Raw genomic sequence first — 18082 nt, forward strand, 5'->3', positions numbered from 1 at the left:
AAAACTATTTATGGTGTTTTTCGAAATAGAAACACACAATGGATTATCAAATGGGTCCTTATTAATCCAACGCTAGACAACAAATTTGAAAAGCTTGATTTAGATCCAATAGCTTTGAGGAAATGAAGTATAGATATGCATGCACTCGTGATCCTTCGTTGATTTATAAAGCGTATTTGAGATCCAACAACTTTGAGAAGATGATGTACAAAGTATATATACACTAACGATCCATCGTCAATTTCGTCACAATCTCACAATCCAAGTCAAATCTGTAAATAAAAAAATGGATATAAGAAACTAAAAATCTAAGATCTTACTTGGGTAGTGTGTTTGATGTAGTGGTGTCTATAGTGTCCATTGTTGGATGCACTCCATGTGAATTTTATTAAATCCTAGCCGCTTAAAATACCATGTGCATATATAATCAATTTAAGTGGAAAAAAATAGTTTTGCTTTAAAATGAACCAAACCATGCTATGAGTGGTTAGGATTTAATAGAATCTCCATGACTTGCTTCCATCGGTGAACATCACAGACATTAGCACGTCTGACACACTACTGAAGGAAAATCCAAAAATCTAGTGCGCAAGAAATTTTTTAACAAGAATTTAAGAAAAAACTGTTCACCCTCTTCGTTTCATTGATTTTACGGTTCTACCTCCACTCCAAACTCTGTAGCTTAGAAGGTTTAAAATTCAACAAGCTTCGTCACTTAACAGATGGATGGAGGTCAGTATCGTCATTTAATCTCCCCAAATTTAATATTGTAGATTCTTTCCTCAAAGCCTGACGCCTGATGGGTATGAGAGCTGAGATTGTTTCACAAGCGACATTTCTGTTTTCAAGTGGAGAAAGCTACCTTCCTCTGCAATTTGAATTCCAGAATTTTTTGAGCTTCATCTTTATATGGAAAAGAAACTAGGGTTTCTCTGTTGCTGAGTTAGCAGGTAAGAATAATCATTTTTTCTTTTGTTAATAATTGATGTAAAAAACTTCTTCTTAGGGTTTAACAGTAGACTATCTGTTGTTGAGTTATTCAACTTTTCAACATTTATGGGATTCAGTTATTGTGTTAGAACATCTGGAATCGTTGTTGTATCAACTATGCACTTATGAGTAGAGGCTTCTTCTTTCAACTATTTTCACTGGGTTTTAGTGACGTTTAATAATCCATTGCTTTAGAAAAAGAAAAAAAAAAGTTCGGTTCTTGTGAAACATGTATCATGATGTTTGGGTGTAAATGATATCTGTTTGACTTTTGTTTCTTAGCTGCGGAAGAGGGTACTGTTTGAGTTTTGTTCTCAGCTGCGGAAGTACTGTGAAGGATTTATTTATTTGGAGGATGTTGTCTTGGAATGTGGCTCCAGTGTTGGTTGCTTTTGGATGAAAAATCAATCTTTTTTTTATTTTTTTATTTTTTTAATTTTTTTATGATTGAGATGCTCATGAATTAGACGTGGAATGGCTGTTTGAGGTTTTAGAATCCAATCGTGTCCCAGCATGCCCAATTTGAGGACAGACTGACTTCTGCCTTCAGGAAGTTCTGAAATTCAGGTTTCAATTGATAGATATTGGTCCAGAAAGTTGACTCCTGCTTTCAGAAGTTCCTTGTTGACCAGTTGAGCGCTGCTTGATATTTGTTTTCTTATAATATCATTTCTTTATCTCTGGTTTTCTATTGGGAAATCATTTATGTGCATTCATTCCCTCCTGGGGAGATTCGGCTTGAAGTTTGTATTCTGGTTTAGTTGGTCAAAACATGAAGTTTTGTTGTTTATTTTTAAGGCAATATTTGGGCATTTCTACCTTTGACGAAGTTTTTCTATTAAGTCTTGCAGGTGTTTTGCATGAACACTATCATCATCAATGAATGACACACCATATTGTTTCTAGCAACAAATTCTGTATTGTGATTGGGGATTCATTCAAAGTTCTCTCTCTCTCTCTCTCTCTCTCTCTCTCTCTTGGTTTTGTTTTGCTAAAACACCCTAAGGATATGATGTGCTATATCTAGCTTTAAATTTGAGCAGCCTAAATTCTTGCTATTGTTATCATTAGACATTAATATTGTTATTATTATGTGAAATTCTTTGTGTCACAAGGCTTCGATGGCTTTTTTTTTTTTTTAAAAAAATAATATTAAATGCCCTTTGTACACTCAACATTTTTAGTTATTTGCTACTATTCAATCTTCAAATTGGCAACGTGGCTTAGACAGACGCACACGACTATGGATTAGTTTGTAGAATCAAATTTAGATGGGTTTGGTTGGTATAAAAATAAGAGTTTTTGGTTGTCCACCCTACTTGGCTTTGTTACCAAGATACCCATCCTAGGCAATCTCTTATGGTTTAGCAGTGTCCACGGTCTAAGAACTCTCCTATGAAATATAAAACATCATTCATACATAGCATAGTCCAAGCGGACCACTTAAAATCTTTACTAAACTATGGCTGGCCATCATATTAGCAAATAAATGTATATCAGTGGGCCGAAAAATTGAGATTTTGCAAGATGGAGGAAAAATTCCTTTCATCTTGATCCAACTTGGTGGCCCATCTTGGTTTTTTTAGGGTTCTTATGGGGCTGCAAATTGGTGTCCAGCCTATTATAAACACAGTGGTGGCCGTAGATGTATGAGAAAACAATTGTAAATTTGAGTTCCAATTTGACCCTAAGTTTGAATCCATTGGGTTGAAGAATTGAATATGCAGACTTATAGAACATAAACTATACGACCGTGAAATAAAAAAGGGCGAGCCCATTGCTGAAGGCTTCCACACAGGCAAAGTCTTGGGGGCAGTTCTCCTACTCAGCCTTACGCTAGCAATTTTTTTTTTAGAAGCTGTTTGATGCCTTGACCTCAGGCTACAACTGTGGTCCACCGGCAATTTGGCCTAGGCCCGTCCCTACGACCATGAAATTAATAACAAGAAAATAATTTTGTTTCCATGAAAAGCCTATATCAGACCAAGTTGTTCAATATATATTTGGTCAACATCCATAGAACAGGTGTTAGGATGAAATCACCTTTCAATCTTTGCTATAGATATTGTAGGAGGGTTGTTGATGAAGACTAGGAGGTCTTCCAGCCAAAAGTCTGACAAAAGAGGTTTCTCAAGCGAGGCAGCAAAGTGGGGGACCAAGAGCACTGACATCTCTCTGAAATTGAGCCGAGATATCCTGACTTGATTGAGATTTGGTGTTCTTAACTGAGGTTGGATCGAGATTACAGTCGAACTGAGATCTCGGCCGAGATTTTGGATTTTACAGTTTTCGCTTCCCATCTTGCCTCGGGTTTTGGAGAAAACAAGATATCTCACATGATGTCGGTGAGATCTCGCGAGTTCTCAAACCATGGCAGTGGCCAGCTCTGTCACTTTTCCTTTTATTGCCTAGGATACTATAGAACCACAAAACGATCTGGGCTGACTAAGTCCAGTTGGGTCATTTCATTGGCACAACTAGTGCTTACTCTTCTGCTCCTTCACCACTGTCACTTGATACCTAACCCTGTCAGCTCAGCAAGGCATTTTCCGTACATTCACATGTTGTTTCTAGAGAGCTATAGGAAGGTTTTCTACATGGTAAGTGTTTGCAGTTTGGAATTACGGATGTAATTTTATGATGTCCAGTGGGGGTGATTGCTTCTCAATTTTACCCTGTTAGAGACTATTCTCTTTCCCACTCTTTCTAGCCTAATCCAAGGCTTGGCAGTATTTCCTAGTGGTTATTCTGAAAGTTCCTCTCAGATGTTAAATGCATGACCAGTGGGAGTCATGATCACAGCAGTAATCTTGCCTTGTAGAGTTCCAGAAGAAAATTAAAAGCAAAACCTCCTGTGACATTTGTTGGTGCTATGTAAAGTTATGATTATCTAGATTATGGTGGCATTTTCTTTTGGGATGAAATCTATTGGGAGATATCAGTGGTTTGTTTTTGCTCAGATCTTTCTCATTCTGTGTGAAAATGCTAACAATTCTACTAGCAGTGTGTGTTCCTAATCCTACGTATAGCTTAGGTCTAAAAGCTTTGTCTGCTTTCGTACGGTTATTGAGTTTTGGGTCCATTGATGATGAACTGGATCAGTCAGCATGAGAATCCACTTTGGGCGTATGTGAGTTGGAGGCCTTTGGGCTCTAACCTTGACCAGCAGAACAAGACAGGATTAAGTTATGTATGTCTGGACTGTGAATTACCTTATGTAACAAATCGTTGTTACCTTAGTCATCTCCCTATATTTATTATTAATTAGAATAATTGTCACTGTTGTTATCATTACAATCACAAAGTTGTGTACAAGGTCATTATGAAACTCAATCTAAACAGCCCAAGTATTTTCTAGTTGCCAGATGTGAGCCCAATTTCGTGATATTTATATCCCATACTTCTCTGCTCAATTATAAAGTTTTAGTCCAGTCAGAGATTGCCAAATGGCAAAATGAAGCTTCAAGAATTTAGGACAGTTGGAGTGTGCACAGTAAAGTTGGGGTATTATAGGTGTTCCTGAACATACATGGAGATGTATGTCAATACATGGGAGGATATTTGATTGAGTTTAGAGTCTAAAATTGAGGTGTGGCTGATCAAGACTATGTCCCTTCTATCCAGTGGTTGGGAATTGGTGACTCATCTGTTTATGTGGCACATCAGTGTGGACTGTGGCTTGCTTAATTGGCAATCAAAATGAATTTTGCCTATTATATTGTGGCTGATGTTGAGGATGATAAGAAGTATATTACATTTTAGAGAGAAATTTCTTGTTATATAATGGGTGGGTACGGGATATTCTGGTTTGTTTGCCTCTTGTCTCATCATGAAAGTGCTGACTGATGCTTATTTTATTTTGGGAGTACGTTAGCCCTCTAGGATCTGTTGTCTACAGCAAACATTTTTATTACTCTGATTATCGCTTCTTATCTCACGCTGATTGCATGCAGCCTGTTCTTTTCTTGGTGGATTTGTCATTCTCTTTCTATTAGTTTCTTGTTAAAGTGGCTGTTATTTTTGCTTGTCACATTTATTATGGAATGATTAATAAACTAATTGATTCGATTCTCAGAAGGATGCTCGAAATCCATCATTAACAGAAAGGTTTTTGCCATTCCTTGAATAGGATGGCAACTGAGAGTCCTGTGCGACTGGTGGAATCCACTAGTGCTAGAAACTGGTCCTCTTCCAAGGAGGCTGCAACATTTGTGTCGTCTTCAAATACTATGGCAGCAGAAGACTTGGGATTGCTGTTGAATAGTCAGGGGTTTCATATAACTGGGAGGGATGTGGTCCCTAATCGGAGTGGTAGTGCACCTCCTAGCATGGAGGGATCTTTAATTGCCGTGGGGAACCTTCTAGCTCAGAACTCCAGTCTGGATACAAACTTGGCAAGTTTAAAGAGTGCTATTGAAAATTGTGAGTCTGAGGAGCAACTCCGTGCGGATCCAGCTTATTTGGCATATTACTGTTCCAATGTGAACTTGAACCCCAGACTTCCTCCACCTCTTATCTCACGGGAAAATCGCCGTTTGGTGAAACATATTGGTGGCTTTGGCAATAGATGGAGATTGACTTCATTTGATGACAGTGGCAACGGATCTGTACACTTGTCTCGAGGTACCCTTTCTACCCATGCAGAGGAGCCAGAGGATGATCAATCACCCACACACCTGCTTGGTGATTGGGCAGACAGGAGTAGTCTTTTTACAGAGCATACAAATTCTTTGGCAGGTCGGCACAAGAGTCTGGTTGATCTTATACAGGTGTGAAACTTAAAATGAAAACTTTCTTCCATGTTGATTCTTCTCTCCATATGTTGTAATCTTCTGTGTTGCAAGGATGAGATAAGATCAAGTTTTCTGTTGCATTCCTTTCTTGTTAATTGCTTTTGCTTGGTTATTTGAAATTTTGACTGTTCATTTTATCTTTAGGATTCTGGATCTTTTTTTCACCCTTGCCAGTTTTGTGCTGCTGTACTTTTATAAATTGTGGTTGACTGGAATTAACCACTAAAAATTTTGGGTTTAGGGTTTCTGTGTTGGTGTTGTTACTAAATATATTAAGTGAAGGACTTTATTTTATTTGCATCTTGCAGGAAGACTTCCCTCGCACTCCATCTCCTGTGTATAACCAGTCTCGTTCTTCCAGCCATGCAGCCACAGAGGATGGAGTTGATCATGATCCCCTTGTCACCTCTGTACATGATCCATCCAGTAGTACAGCAAAGTTGCTGGAGCTGAATGTGGGCTCTGGTGGCGTTTCGCATTCTGTTGGAATAAATGGTGATTCTTCTTCCGTTGTTTTGAGTTCGTCACCCCCTCATGGGATGGGAAGCCCCCATGCCAGCCAGATAGGAGGGTCAAGTAGTGTAGGTACCAGTTTGGAAGATGATGTCTTAATTACCGGCATGACTAATCCAGATGTTGTGAGTATCAACTCTGAATTAAAAGCTCTTGAGATATCCAGCCTGCCAAATGCAGATCACAGGAATCGACAAGAATGGCAACATCCTCAGTTAAACAATTCACAGCAGCATAATTTGCACCCTCAACGAGGCACTGCATCACAAGTTCAGGGTGGCCAATCCCAGTTAATCTCTCAAGGAATGCACCGTCAATACATTGGTAATGATCAATTTTCTCTTGGTCATCCCAAATTCTCAGCAGTTGAGGGACAGCTACCACTTCAGTCTTCTGGAATGATACCTCCCCTATATGCCACTGCAACAGCCTACATGGCTTCAGGAAATCCATTTTACCCTAATTTGCAGCCGTCAGGATTATTTGCTCCTCAATATGGTTTAGGCGGATTTGCTTTAAACACTGCTCTTCTTCCTCCATTTGTGGCTGGATATCCTCCTCAGAGTGCTATGTCAGTGGCTTTTGATGGTTCTGCTGGTCCTAGCTTTAGTGCTCGACCTACTGTTGTTTCTACCGGGGGAAGCATGGCACCTGGAGTTGATTTGCAACATATGTACAAGCTTTATGGTTTAACACTGCAGCCACATTTTGATCCTCTTTATATGCCGTACATTCAGCATTCTTCTGATGATGCATATCCATTGGCATCTAGAATCATGAGGAGCCAGGTGGATACTTTTGATCCACAGAAAGCCTCTTCTGCTGCTGCTCATCCAGTAGATCAAAAGTCGCAGTATCCAAGAAATGTGGGTGTAACAATCCCAAGCCAAAGAAATGGAGGAATTAGTAGTTCAAATATATATGGTGGGCCTCCTGATGTGGGTGTCTTGATGCAGTTCCCAACCTCACCGCTTGCTAGTCCAGTAATGCCAGGATCCCCAATTGATCGGACGAGTCTGCCTGGGAGGAGAAATGAAATAAGATTTCCAGTAGGTTCTAGTAGAAATCCAGGGGTATATGCTGGATTGCGCGGACAAAGAGGGATGGAGAGGTTTGATGACCCAAAGACATATTCTTTCCTTGAAGAGCTGAAATCTAGTAAAGCCCGGAGATTTGAACTATCTGACATTGCTGGACGCATTGTTGAATTCAGGCAATCTTTTGTACTTCCAGTGGTGTAGTTTATTTTTTTCCTTTTCATTTAGCTAATAATGTTGCATTATTGTTTCCCATCCATAGAAATCATTATCTTTTGCTTGTTTACTTCAGTTCTGATCAACATGGGAGTCGGTTCATTCAGCAGAAGTTAGAAACCTGTAGCATTGAGGAGAAGACGTCTGTATTTAAAGAAGTTCTTCCACATGCGTCAAAATTGATGATAGATGTTTTTGGGAATTATGTTATTCAAAAGGTATGATCCCTCTAACTTATTTGAGTAGACTGTCATTTTTGCACTTCGTGATCAGATACTTTTGATTCTGTAACTGTACATTCTACTTCTTTCAGTTTTTCGAGCATGGGAGCCTTGAACAGAGAAAAGAACTTGCAAATCAACTTAGTGGTCATATATTGCCTTTAAGTCTTCAGATGTATGGCTGTCGTGTTATCCAGAAGGTATGTCAAATGCTGTTAATATTGTTTCTGCCTGATGTCTTTTAATTTCATGTTACCAAATAAATGTTCAAAAGGCTTTCTAGTACAGATCCAGCTACCTGTTTCTTGAAGAAGAGGCCCAAATAGGGTGTTGGAGCCAAGGTTATCAAGAGGCAAGATGACTAAGGCGGTTGGGGCACTGCTTAAGCGCCTTGGTGACAAGGCAGCCGGCAAGGCGTTTGAGTATATACTTTTTTTTTTGTTTTTGATACAACTAGTTTACACCCCCCCCCCGGCGAACCCAAAAAAAAAGCTTGCATATGCCCCAAAAAAATCATCATCCCATTCAGCATGTCATGTAGAAATCAGCGTATTTTTTCTTCGTTTTAATTTTTTTGGGTAGTTGGGTACAGGAGTGATCATGGACTCATAGTCAAAATTGTATAAAATCAGCAATACTCTGAGAAAAGCTCGAATATTGAAATCAGGAAATTTATAACAGATTAACAATAAAGGAGAACAAGAAAAGAACCAAAGGTGCTGCTGTTTAGCATGTATACTTGAATGAAAGGCTGTCAAACAGGAAATTCAATAACAGATTAACAATATTTGAATTTTTAAAAGCTTGTGTATCTGAATGAATCAATGAAGAATAAGGAAAGAGGAAAACAAGAAAAAAGGAGCTGCTGTTTCACATTAAAAATTACAATAAAGAAGGACGAACAAGATAAGAACCGAAAAAGGAAAAAAGGGAGATACCTTGGGCTGTTTAGTATAGAACAGAGGAAACAGAAGCTTCTTAGTCTTCTTTTTCTCGGACAAATACAGAACAAAGCTGCTGCTATTGCAAGGGTTGGAGAATGGAGAAAGAAGTCAAAAAAGGACGCTGCTGCTGTTGCAAGGGCTGCTGCTGCGCATAAATCAGAAAATGAAGAGCTGCTAACAAGGGCTGCTCGGTTGAAGAAGAATAGAAGAGTTGGCTGGATGGAGAAGAATAGTCGATTGGATGAATGGATGGAGAAGAAGAGTCGACTTGATGGAGACGAACACTTCTGGTGTTCTGCTATTTGAACTCTAGAGAAGAGGGTAGTCTGATAGTCTCTTTTTTTTTTTCTTTTTTTTTTCTTCTTCCTCTCTCTTCTCCTTTTTATGTATAGGGGGTAGGGGATGGGGTTATTACATATGCCATCAGCAAGGGTCGAACCGAGTTAGCAGCATAGACAAAGATGGATTTGTGAATGAGAAATACAAGTTTTCTATATTCATAGGAATCCATGGGAGAATAGCAAATGGCTCCAGGGGGCTCCCCGCAATCAAATGGAACTCATCCAAAAACTCCTGCCATATACAACCCGTGTTGTAGTCTGGATGTGCGAGCTCATTTCTGAGAAATGGGAGCTTGCGGAGGCCCTCTTCACTAGGTGTTGGTCTTTCCAATCGAGCAACCTTGGTCTGATAGTCTCTACTTGATGAGGAAGAAAGCCCTCTTTCAGTTAAGTTTTGATATTTTTTCCCGCTTTAATCTCAGGATGATCCCATGCTTCTTGGTGCATGGGATTGTTACCTACATTATATATTATTTATTTACATTGGTTTTCATTCCAAAATTATATTTATGTATATAATTTGATGGTCTAAAAGAAATCCAGAAAAAAGTTCTAGGTTCAAGGTTTAAAAAAAATGATCCCTTTAGCGTCTAGGTGGTAATAAGGTGCACAAGGCACGGCACCTCCTAGGAGATAAAGCGGCCAATTTTTTGCATGTCAACAAAGTGCTTGAGTGCCTATGGGCCAAAAAAGTGCCTAGGTGCCAAGACGGCTGCCAAGGTGCGCCTTGGCAGACACCTTGACTACAATAATTGGAGCTGCTGCCCAGGGGAAATATTCCCCCCTTTTTCCCTTAGGTTCTTTGTTTTTCAGTTGGGCTGTACCAAACATGTATTTCTATCCTATACTTTCAGTCCTTATTTCAGTCTTTTAATTGTGTTTTAATGTCAGTTTGAGCCTTAGGAGGCCTGCACAGTTTGGAGGGTTACATTTCTTCTTTAATTAGGACCTCCAATTCCTGAACGTATTGAAGCATATTTTAGAAGCTTATTTGCACTCCCTTGAGGAGGAACACAAATACAGATTAGAGTTTTTGCAATCCTACTTTTGCATTAGTGTTTTGTTCCACTTATGGAAGGTTAGTCTGGTGCTTAAGTATACAACTCTATTGGTTGTTGATGTTTGAAGTCACGGACTGGAATTTTAGCGGTTTCAAGTCCTAGGTGCTTAAGAATTTTGATGGATGGTTCCTGATTCTTGTTTTAGGTTGTGAATCCTGACTGCCATCTCCGTAATCACTCAGTCCATTGAAGCACAAGAAGTAGATCACGACCCCTTTCCCTCTTTTCCCTTTTGTGATGTGAACTGGATCTAGGACCACCCAAAGAGGGCCAGGGAGGGTACCAGTACCCATGCGGCCCTACCAGCAACCCAGGCAATTTCAGCCAGCATAGGGGTATTTTTGGTAATTTTGCTACATTTCGGTTGAGTCCACTTAGGGTTCAGTTGGGTCCAGTATGTTTGTGAGACGCTAGATCTGCTTCTGTTTTTTGAGTTTGAGTCATTATTTGTTAGGTTATTAAAGAGTCCTTGTTAAGTTAGGATTCCTAAATCATAAGGGAGTCCTCTAGTTTTGTTCTACTTCTTGCAAGGTTTCCATGTTTACTCTTAGATTTCAATTTGGAGCCTTCAAAAGTGAGATATGAAAGAATCATTGTGTGAGTATAAGTCCTTAGTCCAAGTAGGAGTTTTAGTTTGATTTGTTTCTAAAGTAGAGTCCTAGTCTAAGTTCCTACTAAAGGCTATGAATATAAATAAGCCTTATTATAATGTAATGTTCAAAGTTTATGATTAATGCAATACAACTGGGATTTGAAGGAGCAAGCCAGGAGTTGTTGGTTCCCTTAAAGGGAGCCTGCGGCAGCTTTAGAGAGAGAACTTCTGCAGAATTTAAAGAAGACCTTGTATCCTTGCAACATTTAAGTACGTACGAGATCCCCCAACCCCCAGCCTACCCGTCCCCTTCTTCTTCCATCCCCAAGCCCTACCCTTTTCCCCTAACCTTAGTTCTGCAACCCCCAGCAATCGCAAGCCACTCTCAAAATTAAACCCTGCGGCAGCCCCTATTCCCCTCTCTGAATTCTAATCCCTTAACCCCCTATGATGTAAACCAGGTCTAGGGTTAGGGGTATTTTGGTCAATTCCCTAGACTTAGGGTTTACCCCAGGATGTTCCTGCAAAAGACAGAAGCGTTTTAGGGTTTCTAATGGGGTTTACAGCCTTCTGAAACTTAATTTCAGATCTGAATCCTTTTGTAAATTGAAGTTCAGATTTTGAAAAATTCTGCAACTCTAAATTTTCTGCAATTCTCAAGGCTGAAGATGAAGTGCAGAATTGTTAAAGTGACTGAAATAGCACAGAACAGCAGGGAATAATGTTAGGACTTGGGTCTAGGGCTTCCTCCGATCCTAGTGGAAGTGCAGGGGTTGGAGAAGGAGCTGGGAATCAGGTTTTCCTTGAGAGGTTAGCATTGGGTTGCTGAGGGAGAGGAAGAGCGGAAGGGTGGCCTGCTGGTGCTAGGGTAAGTAGGGGAAGGGGCTGTGGAAGTTGTGGGGGTTAGGGGAGGGCCCCATGATAGTTGTGGGGTTGGGAAATCTTTCTGTGAAGGCACAGCAGCAAGGGGGGAATGCTTTCTATGGTGCACAAGAAAAGGGAGGAGTGGGAGAGGCTGGGAATGGAGGAGAGGGGATTCTCTTACTTACTTGATGGCTTGATGGCTTTGATGACGACTTGGAACTGCTGGATTGTTGAAGAAGATGAAGTATTTTAAGCAAAACACTCTACCAAGGCCTACCTAATAAGTAGACTATGGTCCTCAACTCAATCAATTGTTAACACTCATAAATAACATTGCAAGAAGGGGATATTTATAGCTTAAAATAACAAACTTTGACTCCAACTGGGATCTCCTTACTAATAGGTCCCATTACATATTGGACTGGACTCTTATCCAAAACTCCTAACCATGGTTGTCGAGGAGGCAAGGTGACCAAAGCGACTAGGGCTCTGCCTAGGTGATTAGGCGACAAAGCGGCCCCTAGGCGGCAGTAAGGTGACCAAAGCGGTTGGGTCTAATTTTTACTTTTAAACTAATAAATTTCTATTATAAGCTAAACAAATATTCAAGAATCACATTAATAAAAAAAAGAAGAAAGCATTCAAGAATCATAATTATGAAAGATTATCAAAAAAAGAACACAAACATAAGTTCATCTCATCAAACATTATAACATATGACCATGAACTATATAAAATTATAAGTATTTTGACATAAGTATGAAAATGAAAGTAGTAATTTTGCACTTTTACTTACCTCTATGATAGTGTGATGCCAAATAAGTGCCTTGTCCATCTAGTGATTCATTGATTCCTGATTCCGAAAAGACTAACTATTAAATTTGTACATGGCTTTGTAGAATAAAATTTGATTGAAAAAAAATAGTATTCTATACAAAATGTCAAAAAACTGACCACTTTGGCGTCTAGGTGCCAATAAGGTGCACAAGGTGACAAATCGGTAGCAATTAGGCGAAAAAGTGGCTGGAAAACTTAATGTCAACAAAACGATGGCAAATAAGGTGTTGAAAACTGCCTTACCGCATCTAGGTGGATGCTTTGAAAACCATGCTCCTAACATATATGATGAGATTACTTATCTAAACTACTAAATAGGACTCGCTCAAAATGCAACTTCTTTTTTTTTTCCAAACAAATCCAAGGCTGACTCAAACTGACTCAATGAAATTGTAATAAAGTTTAAATTAATTTTAGTGGTAAATAAGGGCTAAAATGCCCAAAATACCCCTCATAAGAGTTTGGCCAGCCTATGGAGGTTTCTTGGAGCCTTCTTGGGGGCCCCACTTAGGGTTTTGGCCAAGAGGGGTCCTTGTGTTAACATCACCCTACCTTCTCGAACCCTAGACTACTAATCCCAGCCCCTCTTCTTCTTCCTCTTCAAAGCTTGTGGCACTTCTGGAAATTCCAGAACTTAAAAGACCTGAAAACCTAAGCCCTAGGCTTTCCCCTACCCAAGACCTATCCCTATTAGGAATTAGAATCCCTTCCCCATACCCTTAACCTTCAATCCTAGGTTTCAACCCTCCCTTCCCCTCTAAACCCTAGAAAACTCTGAAATTCATCTTCTTCCTTGGAAACCCTAAAAGCTTCAGAACCCTAAATGTCCTTAACTCCTCATCTAAACTTCAAGCCCTTTTAGATTTTAGCATCCCTATCACCTACTCAGCACTCAACGTAACCCTAGCGCCAATCCAAATCCTAGAAACCCTAGATTCTTAAAACCCTAATTTCCAAAACCCTATCCTTTTAGTTTCGGTCTGAAAATAAAATTGCAGCTAAGGAACAACATTGTTATTTAAACTCTAGCCTCCAAACCCTAGCAGAACATAACCTACCCCTTTCCCACCCCTACAACCCCTTAATGAGCCTATTCCCTTCAACAGCAGGATACTCTAAACCCTGATTGACTGCTGATTCACTTATAGAGGATCCTTTGGTCGACCTGGATTGTGCTTTCCTTCAATCAATCAAACTCTAGATCCTGTTTCGCATTACCTTATTTTGCTTTGTTCTAAGCCAAGAAACCTTAGCCGAGCCTTTTTTCCCTTTAGGACCCAGAAACCTTGTAATTTTAGAATTAACCATCAATTTTGTTCTAGATTTATTGTACTTTTTCCCTCATGTGTCCTTAATTTTGATCGTAGTTTGGCTCACTCTGTCAGGATAATTTACAGGATTCAATAATCTTTTGCAAATTGCGAACTCCATCACCAAGAGCCTAAATTTAGGATAGTTTACCCATTGGAATGTCCAAACTTGGTTCATTCCCCTACATCCTTTCCAAGTATCAGCGCATTTGACAACTGTAAATCCCTTGAAGTTTCACGTACACCAGACAACCCAGGGACATCTTTTGAGATCCCTCTGTTTTCACCCCAGGGACACCATAACCAAACTACAAGACAAAGGTTGGTTTGACAGGATCACTCTCAGTTTCTACTTTCTTCTCTGCTGCTTGGCTAGTTACAGAGATCCGTGATTATAACAACATATTCTCCTACAAATCCATCAGCAATGTCATGGCTTGTATCATAGTGGGTTTCTATTTGCCCTCAGTATGTTGAGGATGCAATGTACGTGTGAACTGTGAAGGATTATACTCATTTCTTCTCTAATTGTATGACCTGGCAACCATATGTCCTACACTTTGAGACCAATGCATGGTTGCTCCATGCCTCTTTAGTACTTAAAGTGGGACCAATTCTGGACTCATAGTTCTTTATTATTAGTATTTATTAATTACTAGACATTCTATTAGGATTTTAGGAGGGATTAGATGATCTTTTAGAAAATTATGTACTTATAATCATGAATCTCTGGCAATACATTTGAATGAGGCTACTTCACACTGGCCTTAAAAGCGCCGAGTTGTCAAACATAAGTAGCCCTCTTCATACTGAAACTGGGAGACAGCAGTTCATATTATTTTTATTTGTATTACTCTGGAAAAGTAGATTTATGCCTTTTTTTTTTTGAGAAGTTATGGGAGACCTCTTTTCTTTACATCCAACTGAATCCTATGTGCTGAGATCCAACCAAATGCTACATTTGTAATTTTATCTTTTTCCTGGTCAGACTTTGATATGCTTTGCAATTCTTATCACTTTCCTCATCAGAATTTGATTTTCTTGATATTTGGGTTCTGTGCCATATTTGGTGTAGGCACTTGAGGTTATTGAGTTGGATCAGAAAATAAAGCTTGTACTTGAACTCGATGGGAATGTGATGAGATGTGTACGTGATCAAAATGGAAATCATGTAATACAGAAATGCATCGAGTGTGTTCCAGCACAGAAAATAGGATTTATTATTTCTGCTTTTCGCGGTCAAGTTGCTGCACTTTCCACGCATCCATATGGTTGCCGTGTTATCCAAGTAAGTGGAAATAAGGGTAATTCTTATTAAGGTTTCATGTATCACTTCCATCATTTCTTTATGTACCTGCTTTTGCTTTTCATCTGGAGAAGAGAATTCTGGAGCATTGTACAGATGATCTGCAAAGTCAATGTATAGTGGATGAAATCTTGGAATCTGCTTCTGCCCTTGCACAAGATCAGTATGGCAATTATGTTACACAGGTTGGTTTTGTTTGCTTGTCACCATCTGATTCCTCTCTGATTGATGACCAAGATGTTGTAACTTATGTTGTGAAAATCTGCAGGTTCACTAGTTACTGTGTAATCTAATATGTTAATATTTAGTTTAGGTGTATCATACATGTTGTAACTTATGTTGTGAAAATCTGCAGGTTCACTAGTTACTGTCTAATCTAATATGTTAATATTTAGTTTAGGTGTATCATACATGTATTATGACATACTGAAACCTTATTGTTTAGATAAAAACGATTTTGGCCACATATATCAGTGGCAGCAATCAGCATACTTGAGTAATCTCATGCTCCAGTTCTGTATGTTTATAATTGAGAGTCTTGGGGCTCGTATGTCTCATTTCTTGTGTGTTTTGAAGTGTTAGTTTAAATTTAGCTGTGTTCTTCCTTGTTTTGTTTTGTTTTTTGTTTTTCTGTTTTTTTGTTTTTTTGTTTTTTTTTCCCCTGATTTATAATGCATTACTTTTGTTGCATAAGATATCTTGACTCAGACCAGCAGCTAAAAAATATTGAAGAAGGGTGAAAAAGGGGATTTATCAGTAGCCATAGTTATCAGGGTGGGAAGGTGACTTTGGTGTTTTAGGGCCTTCCTATGTGCCCTGGCGATAGGGTGGCTGCATGGCTTTGCCTCAATGATCAAGGCTGCTTCTTTTTTATTTTTATTATAATAAATACCACTAGTTTTGGTTTGCCAAACCTGGTTTCCAAGGCTTTGCCCATACTAATCTGGTGTTCGACCCGGGTCGCACACCTGGTTGTGGTGGGTAAGTTTCCCAGCGGGGATTTTTTGCATCCACAAGGTTTCGATAAATACCACTATTTTATTTGGCAACATTTGCTTATAAAAAGTTGTATAGTTCTACTTATATGCTAAATGAATATTAAAGAATCATACCAGTGCAAGATATTCATCAGAAAACTAATTAGCAAACAGAAAAACTAATTAGAAAACTAAGTTCATTATGCTATTAGAGCTGTATGGTAAACCACAACTCATCCACTGATTCTTCAACATCAGTCGGTTTGGACCTCCACTTAGTTTCACCCAAGCTTCATCCTGGTCATGGATAGATTACTCAGGTTCAGGTCCATAAGTAGTGACAATTGCCCTATGAAGACCCTTTCCGGGCCTTGGCTTGTCTTATGAGTCTGAATTTCATATTTCCGTATGTGAAAAGAAGTATATATATCTCCATATACTAGATGCTCACTAATGAGTATTGCATCTTCCAAATTGTAACCTTCCCATGGCATATAGGCTACTAATATGTTTTTTCCCAGAGTGAGTTCGCCACCAACCGTAGCGGCACCGTCCGCTTAAATTTGCCCCTTTTAAACTCCAATCTGTTTTTTATTCATAGTTGGGAGTTTTTACGACATAATAGATTGGTGCCTTTGGATAAACTGGATATAAAAATGGAAGTATGAAATGATATTATAACTTAATTAAGTACAAAGGAAAAAAATGCTGGCAAAATATTTGTCTACAGTAACAGAAAAAGAAAGTTGAGTAAATCAGATAAAACAATAAAGAGGGGGGGGGGTGATATTAGCTCTCAATTTGAAAACCAGATAAAAGCAGGGATAAATATTCAAATGTGTGGATCAGATTGTTTATTTTGCAACATGACAATGTCCAAGCTGCTCAAAACGACAGGCATGGGGAAGTCATTGCATGTCAGAAATGAAAATAATAAAGGATAAAACAAAAATGAATTTAAAAAACATGAAGAAGCTGTGACGGGTTACCTGAGAGATGGCAGGGATTTCATGTGGGGTAGTGGAAAAAAAGTAAAGAAAATAATTGAGAAGAAAAAAGGGAAAAGAAAATAAGGCATGACACTTGTGGAGGTTGGCGATGAGTTGTAGAGAATCTAGAGATAGAAAAAAATGAGGAAGAAGATAAGGGCAAACAGCTTGTCAATGGAGGCTGGAGATAGGTAGTAGAGACAGAGGTCCAACCCTCCAAAGAAGGCCAAGGCAATGCCTTGATAATAATGCTGCCTGACATAGGAAGAAATTAGGGTACATAACTTATTGCGGGATTCTGGAGCTATTGCTGCTGCTTCTCGTTTTCTCTCACTTGTCTTTTTTCTATTGGCCAAGAACCAACCCTCCAAATAAGGCCAAGGCAATGCCTTGATGATAATGCTGCCTGGCAGAGGAAGAAATTAGGGTACATAACTTATTGCGGGAGTCTGGAGCTATTGCTGCTGCTTCTCGTTTTCTCTCACTTGTCTTTTTTCTATTGGCCAAGAACCAACCCTCCAAATAAGGCAAAGGCAATGCCTTGATAATAATGCTGCCTGATGGTTTTTTTTTGGTGGGGGGGGGGGGTTAAGATTGGTTCGTAATGTGTGGATGGAAATGGTCTTATTTTTGCATGGTTCAAGATCTGGCCAAGATCTCAGAAATATCAGATGAGATGTTTAAGAAAACGTCGACTCGGGATCTAGGTAATATCTTGGTATCATGGTGAGATCTTGGCATGATGTAAACGGAATTGGCAACCTTAGGGCACCTCAGATTTGAGCCCTAAAATAGACCCCGGAAGGTGCACCCATGCGCTGGCCAAACCATATGAGGGGCAAAAGTGGTATTTTACCACCCCTTGTGGAGTCCAAAAAGCTTCCAGTTGAGCCCAAATGATATTAGCATGCAATATCTACTTTTTGTTTTTTATTGAACAATTGGTTAAGATTATCAGTCTAGTTAGGAGCCCCAGTTAGAGAAGGGATCTCCCTAATTGTACTCCACTTTCTGCCAGGAGTCTAGATCTATCATTTGTTTTGAGTTTGAGTCCTTGGTTAACAAGTTATCGAAGAGTCTTTGTCTCGGTA

The 18082-nt window shown here is 39.3% G+C and overlaps 1 protein-coding gene across 3 annotated transcripts in view; it reads left to right on the forward strand.

The window, feature by feature from the left end:
- The first annotated feature begins 784 nt into the window (after positions 1–784).
- PUM5 (pumilio 5) overlaps positions 785–18082 on the forward strand; it is a 45918-nt gene continuing 28620 nt past the window's right edge. The window contains exons 1-8 of one of the 3 annotated variants that reach the window (XM_089155098.1): positions 785–950; positions 1842–1933; positions 5120–5759; positions 6092–7509; positions 7626–7767; positions 7863–7970; positions 14795–15007; positions 15100–15210. In XM_089155098.1, the coding sequence (XP_089011224.1) occupies positions 5121–5759; positions 6092–7509; positions 7626–7767; positions 7863–7970; positions 14795–15007; positions 15100–15210 (2631 nt within the window). In that variant the 5' untranslated portion in view covers positions 785–950; positions 1842–1933; position 5120. Of the gene's footprint in view, positions 951–1841; positions 1934–5065; positions 5760–6091; positions 7510–7625; positions 7768–7862; positions 7971–14794; positions 15008–15099; positions 15211–18082 lie in introns of all 3 variants that reach the window. The other 2 variants (XM_089155097.1, XM_089155096.1) reach the window with 2 other exon arrangements.

The sequence above is a fragment of the Hakea prostrata genome, chromosome 5 (genome assembly GCF_041222555.1).
Source record: "Hakea prostrata isolate BN-2017 chromosome 5, UWA_Hpros_2, whole genome shotgun sequence".
Lineage (NCBI taxonomy): Eukaryota > Viridiplantae > Streptophyta > Magnoliopsida > Proteales > Proteaceae > Hakea > Hakea prostrata.